Genomic DNA, 17410 nt, shown 5'->3' with positions numbered 1-17410 from the left:
TACTGGCTAAGAAATATATAACATAATCACATGCTGTAATATATACAGTACAAGAATCTTCGAGGTGTTCTGCACAGGGAGTTTTTATTCCACTCCATCTAAGCCATCCCATAACATCAGTGTAGGATTACCTACGAGCTCAAACTCTCTCTATCATGCTGTCCATGAAGTCTTTGATAAGCCTGTGTTTTTAGTTCTGGATAACGCACATATGGAAAGGTTTTATTGACCATGGCATTGCATAAAACTGGATTTCCGAAAGAGGAGGCAACCAGTAGGAATGGGTATCTAATCACGGCAGGGTCAGGTCCGACACAGACTGTGTGTGTCTGCTTGAGCAACGGAGGCTATTCTTTTCCTTCTCTAGGGCGAAACCAGTGTGTCCACTGGAGTTTACGTTAAAATTCAAACGCATTCAGAGCTACAGGCCCTCCTGCTGGTATTGGAAGTGGACTCAGATCAGAGTGTCAAAGTGGTAAAACAATATCGCGCTTTCTTTAGGTAAGGACTGCGGTGAGAGGTGTGTTCAAACACGAATCCCTCGGCGGCGCCTCAGATATTCATTGTCATACCTCGCATTGTGATCTGTGTTGATTTCCCCAACTTTTACCTGATCTCATCCCCTCTTAAAGTGTGTTGTAACTTGAAGTTTCTCTTGTGGTTGGACTGGGTAATGTCCTTCCAAAGTTGCTTGTTTTCACAAGTGTTGTGCATGCCTGAACGCTCACCCACTGTGTAGTGAGTAACATTCATAAACTAACATTTATGAAATGAAATGGCTGCTTATCCTCTAAATATACAGGCGTAGACTTTATAGGTTTATGGGATTTTATAAAGCATTGTATCATTGTTTTTATATAACATTTGAATGATATATTCTGTTTGTTTTTTCTTTTTTAAACAATTCAGACTTTGTATATATGTAAAAAAAAAAAAAAAAGACCTAAAGGCGTTGGTAGGTGAATTCATAACTGCACAGTTACTCATTATAGTTCTTTATAATTCTTTGTATGGTTTTAAATGATGATTTATTCTATTTACCTATTTTATATGGGATTTTTTTTGCTGTTTGGCGTCACGGACAGCAAAGGAAGAATGCAATCGTATAGGAAAACATGTTTCTTTACTGTGCATATGACAATAAAACTTTGAAAACTTTAAAGTTTTAGTTGCCAAAACTATTAGGCAGACTCTATTTTTTTGCAGAAATAAATAAGAAAAATGATATTTTCACTGGTTACATGGATAAACAAATGATATCTCATTTTTATTTCATTCTTCTATTTGAAAAGAAAGGCGCAAGCTACTTTTTATCCCAGTGGCTAAATACTCTGTGCGCCGTTAGTAGAGTAGTTACGGCAGAAAACTTTCGTCCCTGGGAATGTCGCCTTCACTGACTATCAGAAGTGTAGATTGTAAAAGCTGAAGTCACGCAAAAGAAGTGAAGGTGCGTTCGAATTTGATGTTTTTCAGACACAGATCACGTGTAACTTGCTCCAAATGTAGAAATGAGGACTGAATTGTGACGGAATAACTTTCTCACACTTTGGTTCAGAAATTGTTACTTTTACGTGTCATAAACGGCCCTGAAAAATTGTCACCTTTGTCCTGATTTCATCTTTTCATTTGCAGTTACAAAACAAAGTTGTCGCGTGCAAAGGAAACGAAATATATCTATTTTTTCAGGGTGAAAAACTTTTTCTAACTTCAGAGGGTTCGCGTACGAGGCGCTCCTGAAGGCACCAAAAAGTCTCGGTCAATTAGTAGAGTTTAGACAGTGAGGAGAGCTCGGAGCAAGTAGGTCTCGCCGAGTGCTCCACCAATGACCAGCTAAGAGAAAAACGCCCCACTGCTCCTCCGACTTAGATCTGCGGGGGTGGGGAGTCCACAAGTTTGACTCTGGATTTGGGGAAACCATGGGATTCGAGTTGGACCGCTTCAAGGGGACTGTGGACCCGGATTTTAAATGCAACTTGTGCAATAAAGTCCTTGAGGACCCGCTGACGACTCCGTGCGGTCACGTCTTCTGCTCCGGCTGCGTGCTGCCCTGGGTCGTCCAGCAGAGCAGCTGCCCGGTCAAATGTCAGCGGATCTCCACCAAAGAGCTGAACCACGTCCTGCCTCTCAAGAACCTCATCCTGAAGCTGGAGATTAAATGCGATAACCACGCGAGGGGCTGCGATGCCGTGGTGAAGCTGCAGCATCTGGCCGAGCACGCCGAGATGTGCGACTACTCCCCGGCGAAGTGCAGGAACAGAGGATGCAGCGAGGTGCTCAACCTGCGGGACGTGGATGCTCACATGCGGGAGACGTGCGACTACAGACCGGTGGGGGTTTGCGAGAGCGGCTGCGGGCTGATGCTCACCCAAAAGGAGCAGAAATCAAATGGCCACTGCTGCCTGAGAGCCCTGAAGGCGCACAACAGCGCGCTGCAGTGCAGAATGATCATCCTGGATAGGGAGTTCAAGAAGCAGACCATAAAAGCCAACAAGAGGGAGAAGGCTCTCCTGGCACAACTTTCCGCCGTGCACAGCGAGCTGCAGATGACAGCGCTCAAGTATCAGAAGAAATTCACAGAGTACAGCGAGAGGATCGACTCCCTCACCAAGACCGTGGCTTTCTCCTGCAAGGTAAGCAGGAAAAGTTTGTGCTCTGAGTGATTCCCAGTAGCTTCTCCCTGCTGTCATCCATAGTGTGACGCCTGGAAAATCTGTGTTCTGTGAGAATAAAATCATTCCAGTGCAACTTAAAGTTGATCCTGACATGCACTGCGCATAAGTCAATTGCCTCAAGGCCAACTTTTATAGGCTGTAAAATATCTTCCTCAGCATGTTTTTGTCGGCACTCTGGGAGTCCTTGTGTCACTTTAACTGGGCCTCCTTGTTGTTTGGGTGGCTGCCTTTTTGTTTAACTTCAACCCAACTGGAAAAGGAAGTCAATGTTGTTGGCGATTCTGCTTTTTTTTTCTTTTTCTTTTTTCCCCCCTGGTGTTTCCAGGAGAACTTCGTGCTTTGGCTGCCTGCTTTGAGACATGGATGTCAGCTGTGCCTCTTGGCCAGCTGGCAGTAAATGTGGGGTGGGGGGAGGGCTAAATATTTACTGCAGTTCTGTACACAACAAGAACCAGGTTCCAGTTATAATGCCTCACCCCCTCACAGCATGCTTGTTTGAGGCTTTTTGTCATCGGATGTTCGCCCTTTCCCCCGAGACCATCATAACAAATTAGAATCAGGGCTGCAGCAGAGTTGCTGGCACCAAAGTTGAATGAGCTAGTAAGAGCTTATGAGGTCCTGAAAGGCCTTAAAAACAGTATAGCCTGATCTGTGCAAGGCCCCTGTGAAGGGGGGGGGCTCAGGAAGAGCTGATGTAAGGATGTTTTATGGTTCAAATTTATAAACCCAGTGGCCCATTATCAACATCATAAAGGATGCAGGAGTTCATAAATCTGGTAATGAATTGAATTAGTGTATGGTGCTTGCACTGCTGCTGGGATTAGCAAATGGGAGTGGTCAGGGTTTTGTTTTAGAGGAGAAAGAATTATTAGTAGAAATGTGGATGAATGGGATGTGCTTTTTAAAAAAAAAAAAAAAAATTTACACCCTTTTTTGTCCCAGAAGTTCTTTAATAAATCACCTATCAAAAACTTCACTCTCTTTTCCTCCCCCCGCTTTTGCTGGGTGCTTTCATTTGTTCATTACGGGCTCAGTTCCCAGTAAAATGTGTTCCAGTAGACTGGTAAATTGCGCATCAAAAGCACCGATGCAGGCAAATCGGGAAATCGCTCATGCTGGTATAAAGAAGCTTCCTGGGCCTGTAGCGCAGCAAGTTATCATAGCTCATTTGACAGCGGCATCTCAGTCCTGCCATTGAGCTCTACATTAAGTGTGTTACTGCCATTGTGGCTGTGCTAACGCAAAAACAGAAGGAATAACGTCTGCACTTGAGGCATGCTTTGAACATATGTATGAGATACAGGAATTGTTTGAGAACTCTTCTGAGGATGAGATTTAATATCTGTGGGTGATATTGCAACTCGGTAGAAAGAAATAAAGAAAGCTCTTCTATCTCGAAAGGCTTTTCATTGGATCCAGTCAAGCAGTCAACAGGAATGAGGTTCTCTCACAAATGTGAATATGAACTGGGATTAGCTGTTAGAGGCTGGTGACTTGCAGTCTGTCCAAAAATCTTGCTCCCTTTTTTTTTTTTTTTTTTTTTTGATTTCAGTAATCAAGAGCCTAATTACATCAGTGTGTTATTGGTAATTTCCGAAAAGGGATATTTTGACATGCCAAAGCAGCAAAAGCCCAGGTAATGACTTGTCTGATGGGCCTACTCCTTTGAAGCCATGCTAGTGAGCCAGCATTCAGAATACCACGGACCTGGAACGCGCTAAATGGAGTGCATCCAATGCTAGGTGCATTTCACAATTCAAAAGATCATTGGGGGAAAAAAGGTTTTAATGCAGTTTTATGACATACGGTACTATGCAGAAGTCTCAGGCTACTTATCATTTCTTTATATTTTAGGTTATATTAAAGAAGCCAAACTTTCTTGCAACCTTTGTGACATTCTTCTTTTTTAAAGCAGTTTTTGGCACTCTCCAGGCTTCGTAAAGTTTTCTTTGGATATTTGCTGTATTTTCACTCGTTTTCAACTCTGCACTTGACCATTTTCAGAGAGTTTGAAAGTGGACAAAGGGAGAAGTGGGAAGCCTGTAAAACTAACCAAACAGCAGCTGAAAATCATGTCCTTAACAAAATATTAAAAATATAACAAATCCTGCGAAGTCCTGACACGGGATCTGAGAGATGCATCTGGCCCTGCAGTTAATCCATCTGCTATTCATTGAACCCTCATCAGAAATGGTCTCAGTGGAGGGTGGCATTCTTAAGGGAAACGGGGATGAAAGACTAAGGTATGCCAAATTACACAACGGAAAAGCTGAAAATCATCTTGTGGGCTTTGGAATTCAGATTTGAAAATGTAGTTTCAAGTTACTGAAACAAAAATAAAAGGTCAGGAGAGGGGTATAACAGTGAGTGTCGGTAGTCACCTGTAAAACACGCTGGGGGCTCCGTCATGGTTTGGGCTGCATCTCAGCTGGTGGTGTTGGAGATCTTGTCAAAATTGATGGAATTATGAACTCCAAAAAGTACAGTCAGATTTTGATCAACCATGCAATACCATCTGGAAAACATCTGATTGGCAACAACTTAATTTTTCAGTATGACAGTATTCCCAAACACATACCTGGATAAAAAAAACAGACCGAGGAACACTGTCAGTCATGGATTGGCTGCCCCAAAGCCCGGACATCAACATTACTGAAGCATCTTGACCGAGAACAGGACAAAAGGCAGCCAACATCCAAAGCAGAACTCTGAATGTTGTTCAAGAAGCCTGGAGAACTAGTTCAGGGTGTGCTGAAGAATAAAGGTGGTCGTAAGAGATTCTAGTTTTCAAGCTCGTTAGAACTGCGCAAACTCTGTTTTTGCCGTATAAACTGTTTTTTCCTGTATGTTTGCACATGTTTCAATAAATCGCTGCCTCCTATTTCCCAATGTCCTAGCAAACAAAGTGTTGGCTCAAAACTTTTGCTCAGTACTGATCATCAGATCACTACCAAAGGATGAATACAAGTCCATTGTTACAGCTGACTGATAACTTACTTTAGTTCAGAGATTCCACCACTCCTCAACTTGAATGTCTTTTAATGCCAAAAACTGGGAGAAGAGGAGTAACTGACTGATATTTAAAAGAAAGATTATTTAATACTAAATGCAAGAAAGACAAACAAAACTGATGGAAAATCAATGAACAAAAAGCTCAGATCTTTACTGTGGTTCATTGCAGGGCTGTTAGAAGTGTTGTCACACTCTCCATAAAGGATTGGATCTGTGTTTTTGAACCAAGATCCCCTTTGGCTGCAGATGACAGCATTAAAGGTTCTTGATGCAATAACAAGTGTTTTTTAAAATCACAAGACATCAAACTGATCGAACCGCCATTGAATTTGATTGGAGTAATTGTGACCTCAAACTGATTAGGCTAATTGTGGACTTTTTTTTTAAAAGCAGGCCTCTGTGAGATAGCTTAACAGAATAATGGAAGCTATTAGTTATTTCAGAAGCGTGGCTATCAATTGAACATGACAGATCACATTAATAAAAGCCATCATGTATTCAATGAAGATGCCTATTTCATCTAATAAAAATGCATTAGGCTGCTGGTTCCTTTGTGTATATACATTAGCATTGAGTGATAATCCTTGTCATTGATTTGAAATAGACTTCACTACCTCATTAATGGGCTAAACTGCCCTACATTTACAAGGTCACTGAGTTTCTGTCTCTTGACCACATGCGAGTAGTTTATAAATCAATATGTTCCCTTTTTGTTCTGTATTACAGTACCTACACTATAATTAGGTGAACTATATTAAGAGTTAGACAGGGGGGAAGGCAGCTTGATGGAGGACAGACTCGGAAAGTGTGACGAGTGCTGAGGTGAAGGCTCACCGTGAGTGTGCCAAGTCACAAGTGAGCAGCAGACTAAAGTTTCACTGCCAGCGTGCCATTTCTTACCTCACCAATAAAGTTTTGTTGGGTTTTTTTCTCCCCACGGATCTTTTGTTTACTTGCTGTAGCACCCATGTCATTGTGTCTGCACGGTTTTGTTTTGAATTTGTGGTGTTTAGCACATCAGTTTTTCTTTTTAGTCTTTATTTTAACCCAAGCACACCTGATGTTTTAGTAAATTTGCAACCTCATCCTGAGGACGTTTACTTCATTTTTGGGAGGTTGGATCATTGTTAGAGTGTTTGCAGATGTGGTGAGAGGGGAGGAAAAAAAAAAAGGAAAAGCTTCATAATTGTTCATTTTAATGGCTCTTGTGGATGAAATGTGAAGACTAGTTTGTTTTGAGGCCTGTGACACATTCAGCATAAGTGAAGAGGATGGAAAAGCCAGTTGCTTTGTACCTTTTTTCATTTGTCATATTAATTCCACTTTATCTCAACAGCATAATGCCCAACTGTCTTCTTGTTGACAGCGACGGCTGTAGTTCACTATAATTCGGAAGTATGTGCCACTAATGCTGTCGTGACAGAAGCGCACATTCCTGCAGGGCCAGACTTGCACATGCTGGTGTTTTTAGCCTATATGGCAGTCAGGATGCTGTACATGCCAGTAATATCTGCTTTATATTTAGTCTCAGTATGTCGCAGAAAACTGGAACAGCAGCTGAAATTATGTTACTTCATAGCTCCCCTCTAAGTCCTCCTTAAAAAAACAGATTAAGGGCTGACTCTGCGAGTTTCCCAGAGGTTTTCATGTCATGTAGCTTCTGAATAAAGAGGCTCACTAGTATATTCATTTACATAGGACAACGGTTCGTGAGAGAGCGGTTCTGTTCTTTGACCTGGTCATCATTTCAGGCTGGGTGTGCTGGCTAAGCCCTGGAGAATGGTGAAATTCGAAGAAGTACTGGCTAAAGTAACTTGTTACATTACAAGATTCCGGCCATTAGAAACTACATACCAGCTGTTATGTTGTAGCAAAAAAATTGCAACCATCTTGTGCTCATTTATATTGTCCAGAAGGTGTGTAACCCACTGTACATTTACCTGAGAGTTTGTCCACTTTAGCTCACTGCATAACAGGTTGATATAGGCAGCAGTTTGTCCACCACCTAACTAGAAAGAAACTCGCTGTTGCTAGTTTTGCAGTTCTGAACTGTAGCACGAGCACCAGCATCTTAGTCCTCCTCAGCAGCAATGTTGTGGAGCTGTGCTTAGCTTGCAGGTACTTCTTCAACACGAGGAATTGAGCTTCTTAGCAGTTGACAGACTCTTATTATCACCCTGGGTCAGGACAATGCGAATGCTCCAGCAGTGTAACAGCCAATCTCTCTGCCATCTCACTAAATGACCTTCACATGCTGACCGGCTCATAGGCCAAATTCCACTCTGCACAACAAAAGGAGCAGGGAACTGTTGGAACCCTTCAATAGCAACCAGCTCCTTCATTGGAAAAAAAATAAAAAATATTTGAATTACAAAGCTGACCTTTTGACTTTAAAGTTACAACGAACAAGTAATCTGTATACTTGGATGCTGTACTTCATATGTTACACCCAACACTGGCTAGCACTGGACTGGCATTTTTTTTAAATGGTTGTGGGCCTGAGACTGAAGTTGTCTGTTTTTAGTTATGCACAATTGTTACTTGTAATCAAATCATTTATGATAAGTAATTCAGAGTTAACTTGAATACTGACTAGCTTAATTTGTAAACAGACTGGTACTTGTGAAGCGCTTCTACTCTAGCTGAGCACTCAAAGCGTTTTCTAGTACAAGTCTTATTCACTCATTCACACACATACATACACATAAGTGCTTTGCCTAAAGCCATGTCCACAATAATACGTTTTCGTTTGAAAATGCATCTTTTCTCTCGGTTTTGGCCTTCCGTCCACACTGAGATGGCGTTTTCGGTCAAGGAAAACGCAGCGTTTTGAAAACGCTCCCCAAAGCGGATACATTCAAAAACGCCGTTTTCGCGTCGCAGTGTGGACAGTGAACCTGGAGCCTTTTCGAAAGCGATGACACAATGATGCAGTCATGTGACCAATTAAACTAAGATAGCGGATGGCATTATACAGTAGTTGTTTTGTTTGCTCTCAGTTCTGACAGCCCTATTAAAGATTAATATCAGTCTGTACATGCTCCAGATAGCTTTTCTTCAAATTCTTTAATTCTCACTCGCTTTTGCTACTTTGTACCTTTGTGTCACTCGCAGCAACAACTCTGCCTCATTGTTAGTCCATTTAAAACACTCGGTGCTTTTCCTCAACATTTTGCCGACACGTTTCAAAGAGCCGGAAAGTAAATAAACGGCAGACAGAAATGATGCAGGTCGAATCTTCTTGCGCTTCACGCATGTGCAGTACTGGAACATAAGCGTTTTGGGCCGTTTCAATGTGGACGCACAACTCTGTGAAAACGACTGAAAACAATAGTGTGGACGCGGAGCGTTTTCAAACAAAAACGCCGTTTTCAAATTTATCCGGGCTAGTGTAGACGTAGCCTAAGATTCATGCAGACACTCACACTTTGATGGACACATTGGGGGCAGCTTGAGGTTCAGGGTACTTTGACATGCAGATTGATTGACATGCATATTCCATCAGCTGTGGCAGACTATGTAAAATTACAGAGCGAGGTTGGTGAGTTCCAAACGTCCTCTGGCATTAACACCAGCACAAAAATGGTGCGCTGGGAGCTCCATGGTGTAATGTGTTGGCGGCCCGATTCTTTTGGCCATGTACTGAACTTTTTACACATAAGATTTCATTTAATAGTAACACAGCAGTAGCGGTACCATAATATACAAAGATGTCTAACCAAAAGATTCAAGCAACTCTGCTGAAAAGATCTGGCTACTAAGCTAACAGTGTCTGTTTGCTGTCTGTTATGTTGTGAGTATTTGGCCGTTTTGAGCAGCAAGTGATACTTTCTTTTGAAGAAACCGTGTTTGGCTGGATGTTAATGACACAAACACGGCATGAAGTTATATTATTAATAATAGAGCAGTCAATAGTTTCTTATTTTGTTGTTGAGCTACCACAGAGAATTAGGAACATTTGTTTGCTTGCAGCAGTTGTAGCTGGTGAATAAAACCTGAAAGTTAGACAGATTCTATTAAAACATGGGTACAATATAGCCCTTGTGTTTTGAAAGTTTCACTCTTTTAATTTAAACGAGTAAAAAGATTAATTAGGATTAATACTGAATTGTTGTATATGTTGAATAACTTCCTGCCATCTCTTGCTCACGTGTGTCTCTCCTGTCTGTTTGTAGGAAGGCGAGACTAAAAGCGTGACCGTTGTCCTTCTTCGTGAGGGCGGCTCTCTGGGTTTTAACATCATAGGAGGAAGGCCATGCGTGGTAGGTTGAAAGCTGAGCAACTTGGAGGTTCCATCTCCCCCACCCCTCCCCGGTGATCAGCCAAGTGTCATATGGCAAATAGTGGAAGTACCACAAGCCTCCTCTGTGCTGACTGCCGCAACTTAGACAGTCATGCATGTTTTTTTGTTTTTTTTGTCTGTGGATAGATGGACCGCATCTATCAAGTTTTATTGTGTTTATATATTGGTCTGGTTTAGCGGATTTGGCATTACGGATTAAAAAAACTATAATTACTTTTATGGGAGTTAAATCTGGGATTATGGCTTCCACCACAGTTGTTTTGTCTCTAATTGAGGGGATTTTGGTGGTGAGGTAAACACAGAGGAGGGGAAAGGGTCTTTTAAATCCAGACTGAACTTTTCTCTGCCGCTTTTTGCCTCGAGGCCCCTGAAGTTAAAGTCATTAATGATGCCACGCGCTCTGCCGAGTGAAGGGTTGGAAAATATCTCAACGCTGGCATCTCCCAAACATGGAGCTTCTTTCTGCAGCCGAGGTCTTATTGAAACGCTGTATCTGTTTCACTTCCACTGTTGCAGATTTGGCTTTCCACAGCCACAGTGACGCACTTTTCAGCAGTGACATAGATTATCACAGTAAAACTTTTTATAGCGGGAAGCTATAAAAAGATCGACATATAAAAAAAAGAGGAGTTTTTTGTTTTCCTCTTTAACTGTAGATTTACTCGTGGAGTTGCTGTGACAGAGCCATGCATCAAACTTGTACGACAGCGGAGATAATACTTGGCTTTTGCTTTCCTAGTGAGCCTCAAATCATCAGGTGGTGTAAGAAGCTACTCATTAGAATTGGAAGTGGCTAATATCCTAGCAGCCTTTGACATGTGTGTTTCATGTGGCTGTTATACTGGTATGGCATGGTGAGCGCAATCAACTGCCAGGTTTTGTGGTCTCCTAGATGAGCTTGTTTGTCTGCAGCTCATGTGATAGCGGTAGCGGTGAAGCAAAGTAGTAGTAGGCATGTTGTGGAACTTGCAGGAAAGCACTGCAGTGTTAACACTGTACACGATGTCCCTGAAAGAGGAAGCGGACCAGAAATTATTAATTAGCATCTGTTCTGTAACTTCTGGGGTTTCTTTAAGTACCTAGTAAAATGTAGTTGTGTCACAGAGCCCAGCAGGAGTGCGGTACACATTTTCATGTGGTTTTAAAGAGAGTGCTAACATAGCTGTTAACCCAGACTTAGCTCTGACTCTGAGGTCACGGCCACAGAGTCGGATGTAGGCTACTTCATGCCCCTTCAGCATGTCCGCGTGTCAACATTTAGGCCCTTCTGTAGGCCAGGGTCAACCCTTTAAGGCCTGGGAAGCATGTGAAGTTAAAGCTCATCCCCAAGTCCACACTCAAGGGTGGGGTTAAAAGGGCATTTCACACAAATAGCAAAAAGCCATATTTTTTCACTTAGTCTTGTTGCTGTTGAGCCTTCCAGATATTTTTGTTTTCTGTGTGCCCTGATTTTGAGATATCTGCCTTGAAATTACTGCTGCCAGTAAAAAAAAAAAAAACTGCTGGCAGTAACATTTTGTGGATTCACTGGAAATCTCCCTTAAATCTTAAGGCCAAACTAAATGTTGTTTGTGTCATTTATAGGGGTGGTAGCAATAGTTTCCTTGGGATTTTTTTTTCTTTGTTATTTGGGTGAACTAAACCTTTAACTTTGGAGGCTTGCAAAGCGTTGTACAGACACTCACGTGGTTTTGCCCACAACAACCAAACCCAGTGTTTCCAGTGTTTTTTAAAAGTACTTTTATTGCGCGATTTATTGAGACTTCTATATGCTTTCCTTTCCTTAACGAGCCCTGTGAGCGCTGTGCTTCCATTAATCCGCTGAACATGCCTGCAATTTATTCCCGCAGGACGACAATGACAGCACTTCGAATGAAGGAATCTTTGTGTCCAAGATCGTGGAGAAAGGTCCAGCAGACAAAGAGGGAGGCCTTCAGATCCACGACAGAATAATAGAGGTATGTGTGTCCTCCTCTGTAATGCTTCATGTAAATGGGAGGGGGGAAAACTACTGATGTAATGACTGTCTGCACTATAAAGAGGGAGAAACACCAAAGGATCACTCCATCTTTGTGTATGTTTGAGCTCTGAGATCAAGCTGAACGCAATGCGTGACACATGGAACCTGAATTAGCATTTTGGCCTTTTATTGGCGCTCCAGAAAGTCAATCCTGCAGATGATGAACGTCTCTGATACGATTCTACCAATCGACATAGGCGATGTCAAGTAGGGCATCATTGCAGATGGGCTGAGATAAACCTGAGGTGAGGCTGTCCGTCTTTACTTTTGCTGGCGCATATATATATATATATATATATATATATATATGTGTGTATATATATGAGAGAGAGAGAGATGTCTTTTACTTCTCTCGTCCCAGCAAATAAATCCCTTTCGACAGAGCAGCCATGAAGCGTCCTCCTTTCGCCTCTAAACAGAACTCGATGTGGAAAGGCCAGCTCACCCTGAGGTCAACTTGAGGGATGCATCGAAAAACTCAGCATCACAAAGGTTGCTTTTATAGAATGGTTGTCAACCAGAATCGCTCACAATGGCTGCTTTGAAATGAGACGTTTATGTCAATTGCAAGTGTGTATTACCGCCGGCCGCAAGATGACAAATATGGCTTGTCGCAGGCTTTATTGTTAAACCTCAGTGAAATTGCCCCCGGAGCATTTTTGACCAGCTCATTGCTCACAGAGACGCTTGTGGAAAGTGTTTACACACACAAAAAAAAGAAGACTCCCAACATCTGGACTCTGCTGATCGCTCTATCCTGTCATTTATGCAGTCGATTGCTAACTACTTGCAAAAAAAAAAATGCCACAAGTCCTCTGGAGAAAGCCTCACGCCGTTGTTCCAAATAATATGGTTGTAAATCTGGCGACGTCGTGACTGAGATGTTATGATGTGCTTGTCTTTGGTGTAAACCTCCTGAGCTAACACAGTCAAGTGTCTTGGTGCTCTCTGCAACTTAAGACCTCGTAACGAGGGCAGGTTGAACCAAAAAAGCCACTCAGATCTCAGTGACTCCAGACCTAAAGGGACTTGCCGTGGGCTGCTAGCTGATGTGCGGGGAGATTAGCTCATATGTCACACGAACGTGTACAAATGTGTGTCTTTGCGAGCATCTGCCCTGCCTGGCTTTATGAGTTTGCGTGCACGTGTTTGCCTGGGCGCGTGTAAGCACAGGATGCACGCGTTAATGGGCCAGATGTCGCTGTATTTGGTTACTTGAGAAGGTGTATCTATGGGGTTTAATGCTGTGACAGCCAATCCGGAACGGAGAGGACGGAATTTGCTATAGGATAATGCTTCACTCGTGTTTTTCATATTGTTTTTGCGCTATTGTGGGTGAAGTCACGGAATCTTTCCAGCGCAGGAAAGGCCTAAGGAGGTAGCACAGGTTCCTATAAAGTAACCTTTTCTTGACGAGAAGTGAGGGATTGCCATACAATACCCAGCAAAATAAATCATCAGATTTAATAGACAGTTAAAGGCCGATACTTCACATTTACGCCATTCATCGGAAGGGAAACCTGAGAGCGAGGCAGCTTATATTTCCAAGGCTGCTTTTTTTTTTTTTTGTTGTTGACTGGTTGAAGCAAGAAAGTACAATGTCACAGATTCCTGGACCACAATAAGAAATGTGACATCAAAACACAATTTGCTGTTGCGCAGCTTTTATTCTGAACCTGAGGTGACTGGGTCTGTGAACTTTGTTTGTTCACTGTCGAGAATTAAAGGCGATGAACCCCAAGTGCCTGAAGGCAGTTTCACGGTGTTTGGTAGAAACCAAACAGCCTGTAACTGTGTCCTGTTTAGCATCCTGGGATGTATGCTGGAATTGCAGGAACAGTCAAACCTGGTTTATCTCATGTTTTAGGAGAGATTGTTTTTCATGATATCCGTGACTGCTGTGTTATCCTTTTTTTTTTTTTTGTAGTAGTTGTAGTGGAAATCATTGCTTAAGACCGTTGTTTAATTATATCTGTGCTGCTTTTCAGTATGGTTGCAGGATGTGTAAATATCAGGAAGGGTGTGAGGCTTCCTTTTCTGATTAGGCCCACAGCTAATCATCACCGCTCAATTTTTACGAGTAATTTTCCAGTTTATCTTTTTAATCCTCCTGCCTGCCCGAACGCTCCCCGAGGCCAAGGTGATATCTTCAGATTGGTTTTTAAATCCATGTTCTTACTTCTGAAATTAGCTCGTTTTTCTTAGACAAGTAGACGGAAAAGTGAAAAACAGATGACAAACTAACAATCTTTTTTTTGACTGAAGTGGTCCAAGGATAACTTTGCATGAGACAAGTAAATAGTTTTTCTTGGGAGAACTAGTTGAGATCGTAAAATCAAGAAGACATTTTATCTCAGTGCAGTTTAAAATTCGGCTTTTATCTTAGAGTTGAATTTTGAACTTTAAAAGTGTTTGAGAGGAACTGGCTCATAGAAATGTAAAAGTTTATCAAAGGTTTAAGGTCACTGACACATTTCAATCTTATAAAGTTGCTTGTTTTTATTTCAGTGAGCACCAGTAGCAGTCTTTAGGAGACATGTTTTTAGCCATTCATTTAAGGCTACAGTCACACTCGGGGAAAAGAGTTGTTGCAGACTAATGCACAACCAAAGCCAGTGGGACTGTGTGCAATGAATGTGCGATATCACTGTCTTTGAAATGAATGCTTCAATGACGGGGACCAGTTCTACAACCACTCAAAGTCAGGTTCTGTCTTCAAAGCACGTTTTGATGCATGAAGATGGCAACGAAACAACAATAAGAACGGGTCGGTCTATCGTTCTGCTGTGTATTTGTAGTTAGATGCAATCTGTTTGCGATAACGTGGTGACTAACTGTGATAAACTGGTGAAAATTGCCTGTTGCCATCTTATGGAAACCTGTTGCTGTACCCACATACAGAAATTGGCATTAACTTTTTAATTCACAGTCCAAGCAGCAGCTCATATATTTGAAATAGAATGAGAGAGAAGAGGATGGCTACATGTCTGCAAAACGATATAAGACACTCGACAACATTACTTTCACAGAGGAATATAACAAGAATCTGACTCAGATTGATTGCAAACCGTCACCAATCTGTCTGAGAGCGATTGCACTTAGTCTGAGTTTGGATGTCTTGTTTAGAGGCAGGTTGGCTCTCAGTCTGTGAGAGCAGCAAAAAACAAATTAGCCCAGTCACCAGGCAACCGCTAATTTATTTCAAAAGGAGGCTGCCGTCCTATTTTTACTCTAATTGGCTGAGCCTTAAGAATATAAGTCTAACATTTGCTTTCCTTTTAATTCTGCCATCGCTCTTTTTAACTGCTTGAGGCTCTACTGTGTTCATCAACAAGCCAACACTATCATGTGTTGTTTGAGTCTGATAAGTTACTTTCGAAACAAACAAAGTACTGGAGTTTGAATATCAAAACTCTGGGCTATAAGAGGCTCTAAAAAGCCTCAGTCATTCTCAGTGAGTTGTAACTATAAACGATTTTTCATAATGCACCTTTGCACATTTCCTCTGCCCTAAGAGTGGGGAAAAAATATTGATTAATACAGCTTTGATAAGAAATAATTAAGAAATGTGGAATGCTTTATTTTTAGCATCAGTGCCCTAATTTTCCATTATAGTGGAAATGGGGGGGGGGGGGGAATTTGCTTTGTTTTTTCCCTTACTCGTGAAATCTGGTTTGCAAGCCTATGGACGGGATAATTTTGACAGCCCTTCACAATCCTGCTATGGGGGCTCAACTGCTCTGTAAAGGACCAATCACATTACGGAGCAGTGAAATGCTCGTTCACCTGTGGAGGCAGAAAACCACAGCGCTGTCAACAGCCCCGCCGTTTTCTCTTCCTGTAGTAGAGGTGTTAGTTCCAGTAAATCTATATGGATGTAACATGTACCTGATGATTCGTGGCTTGTCCTTCTATAACAGGCTCTTAGCGGGGGAGTGCGACAGCAGATGGCTGTCCTCTAACCGAGCTGCAGGCTGGTATGAATCAGCACACGAGTACCTTCTTGTTCAGACACTTCCTTTTTTTAAAAAAAAAAACCTTGAGCTGTGTTTGCTTTCGCTCACCTCTCTGCAAGCTGCAGAAACTTAGCACTCTGGTCAGGATCTGCCGGGATTGTGCCAGGATTTGATAAATAAGTTCTGATTGAACCTCGCACTGGTACCCGACTTCCCTAATCATGTCTTCGGGCATGAGTTGACTTTTTAGATCTGATTAAGAATGTTTTTCTCGTGTAAATGTAATCCCAGCATTTTGTCTTCAGCCTCACTTCACACAGATAAAGAGCCTCTTGCTGCTGTGTGTTTTCCTACACAAATGACCTTCCACTCTCTTCAAGCCTCTTTGCTTTTCAGCGTGACTAAGCCAGTGTCACAATCCCAGGATGGCTGCACCTGAGCTCTCAGGGTGAACGGGATGTTTTCTGTGTCGGCTCCAAAGTGTGAAGCTAGGAAGAGAACGGAGACGCCTGGGCTGCTGTTGTAAATGTCACCTTGTAAAACCTCAGCAAGGCTTTTTTTGTTTGTTTGTTTGTTTGTTTGTTTAGGTCAGAAGGTGAACAGAAACAGTTACTTTAAAATAAACGGACACTAGGACGTACCGGCTCTACGTGTTACGCCTGTTGTGTTTTTGATCAGAGCAGTGGCTAGCCAGCAGGAATGTGTCCCAGCTAACACAATATTTATATGAATGTGTAACAATGTGTAAACTTGAGCACTAGTCCTAAAACACCCTTATCATATTTATTATGTTCAACACAAGCTTATGTTACTTCAGGTTGGAGTAATCGATGGGCTTTGGCCTTGTAGCTGAAGTTAACTGCACCGTAGATGCTACAGCTTGAGGAATTAATTTCAGGTCAATATTTAGAATATAGAACTGTAGTGCTTATTAAGGCAGCACATCTGCGGCTTCTTACTTGGTACTAGCTGCAGGGCTCAAAGGTCTCCTACACTTTGCCAGAATTCTGGCACTGGGTTGTATAATATATGACTGTAGATCATTATTTCTATGGTAAATCTTGGTTATTTTTTTAACTTTCCCACAGCTATGCTATGGCTGTTTGTCTATGTATAAAAACAGGAAGTCTTTATTTTGTGAAAATAATAAAGTCCTGTTTAAAACAAATAAAAATAACATTAAAAAAGACCAGAAGAGAGAGTGGATGGAGATAAACTGGCGGCTAATTACGGTAGTCTTAGTAACGGATTAATAAAACATTAGAGTGTCAGTCACTAGAAAATAAGCGCAAAATATGATCCAAAAGGCACCAGCAGCTCAAAGCAAAGCTTCTGCACATTCATATAAATATTGTGTTAGCTGGAGAGGAACAGCTAACACAATATTAGTCTGATGCTTAGACCTAACGATCAAAACATCCACACCTCCAGCTCCCACACCTTTACA

The 17410-nt window shown here is 41.9% G+C and overlaps 1 protein-coding gene across 2 annotated transcripts in view; it reads left to right on the top strand.

The window, feature by feature from the left end:
- Positions 1-1752: 1752 nt before the first annotated feature.
- Positions 1753-17410, top strand: part of pdzrn3b (PDZ domain containing RING finger 3b) — a 100521-nt gene continuing 84863 nt past the window's right edge. The window contains exons 1-3 of one of the 2 annotated variants that reach the window (XM_003442775.5): positions 1753-2630; positions 9860-9946; positions 11838-11945. In XM_003442775.5, coding sequence (XP_003442823.1) covers positions 1917-2630; positions 9860-9946; positions 11838-11945 — 909 coding nt within the window. In that variant the 5' untranslated portion in view covers positions 1753-1916. The remainder of the gene's footprint in view (positions 2631-9859; positions 9947-11837; positions 11946-17410) is intronic. The other variant, XM_005450143.4, reaches the window with a different exon arrangement.

Source organism: Oreochromis niloticus, linkage group LG5, assembly GCF_001858045.2.
Source record: "Oreochromis niloticus isolate F11D_XX linkage group LG5, O_niloticus_UMD_NMBU, whole genome shotgun sequence".
Lineage (NCBI taxonomy): Eukaryota > Metazoa > Chordata > Actinopteri > Cichliformes > Cichlidae > Oreochromis > Oreochromis niloticus.
Note: the sequence above shows the minus strand (reverse complement) of the source record. Positions and strands in the feature narration are given on the sequence as shown.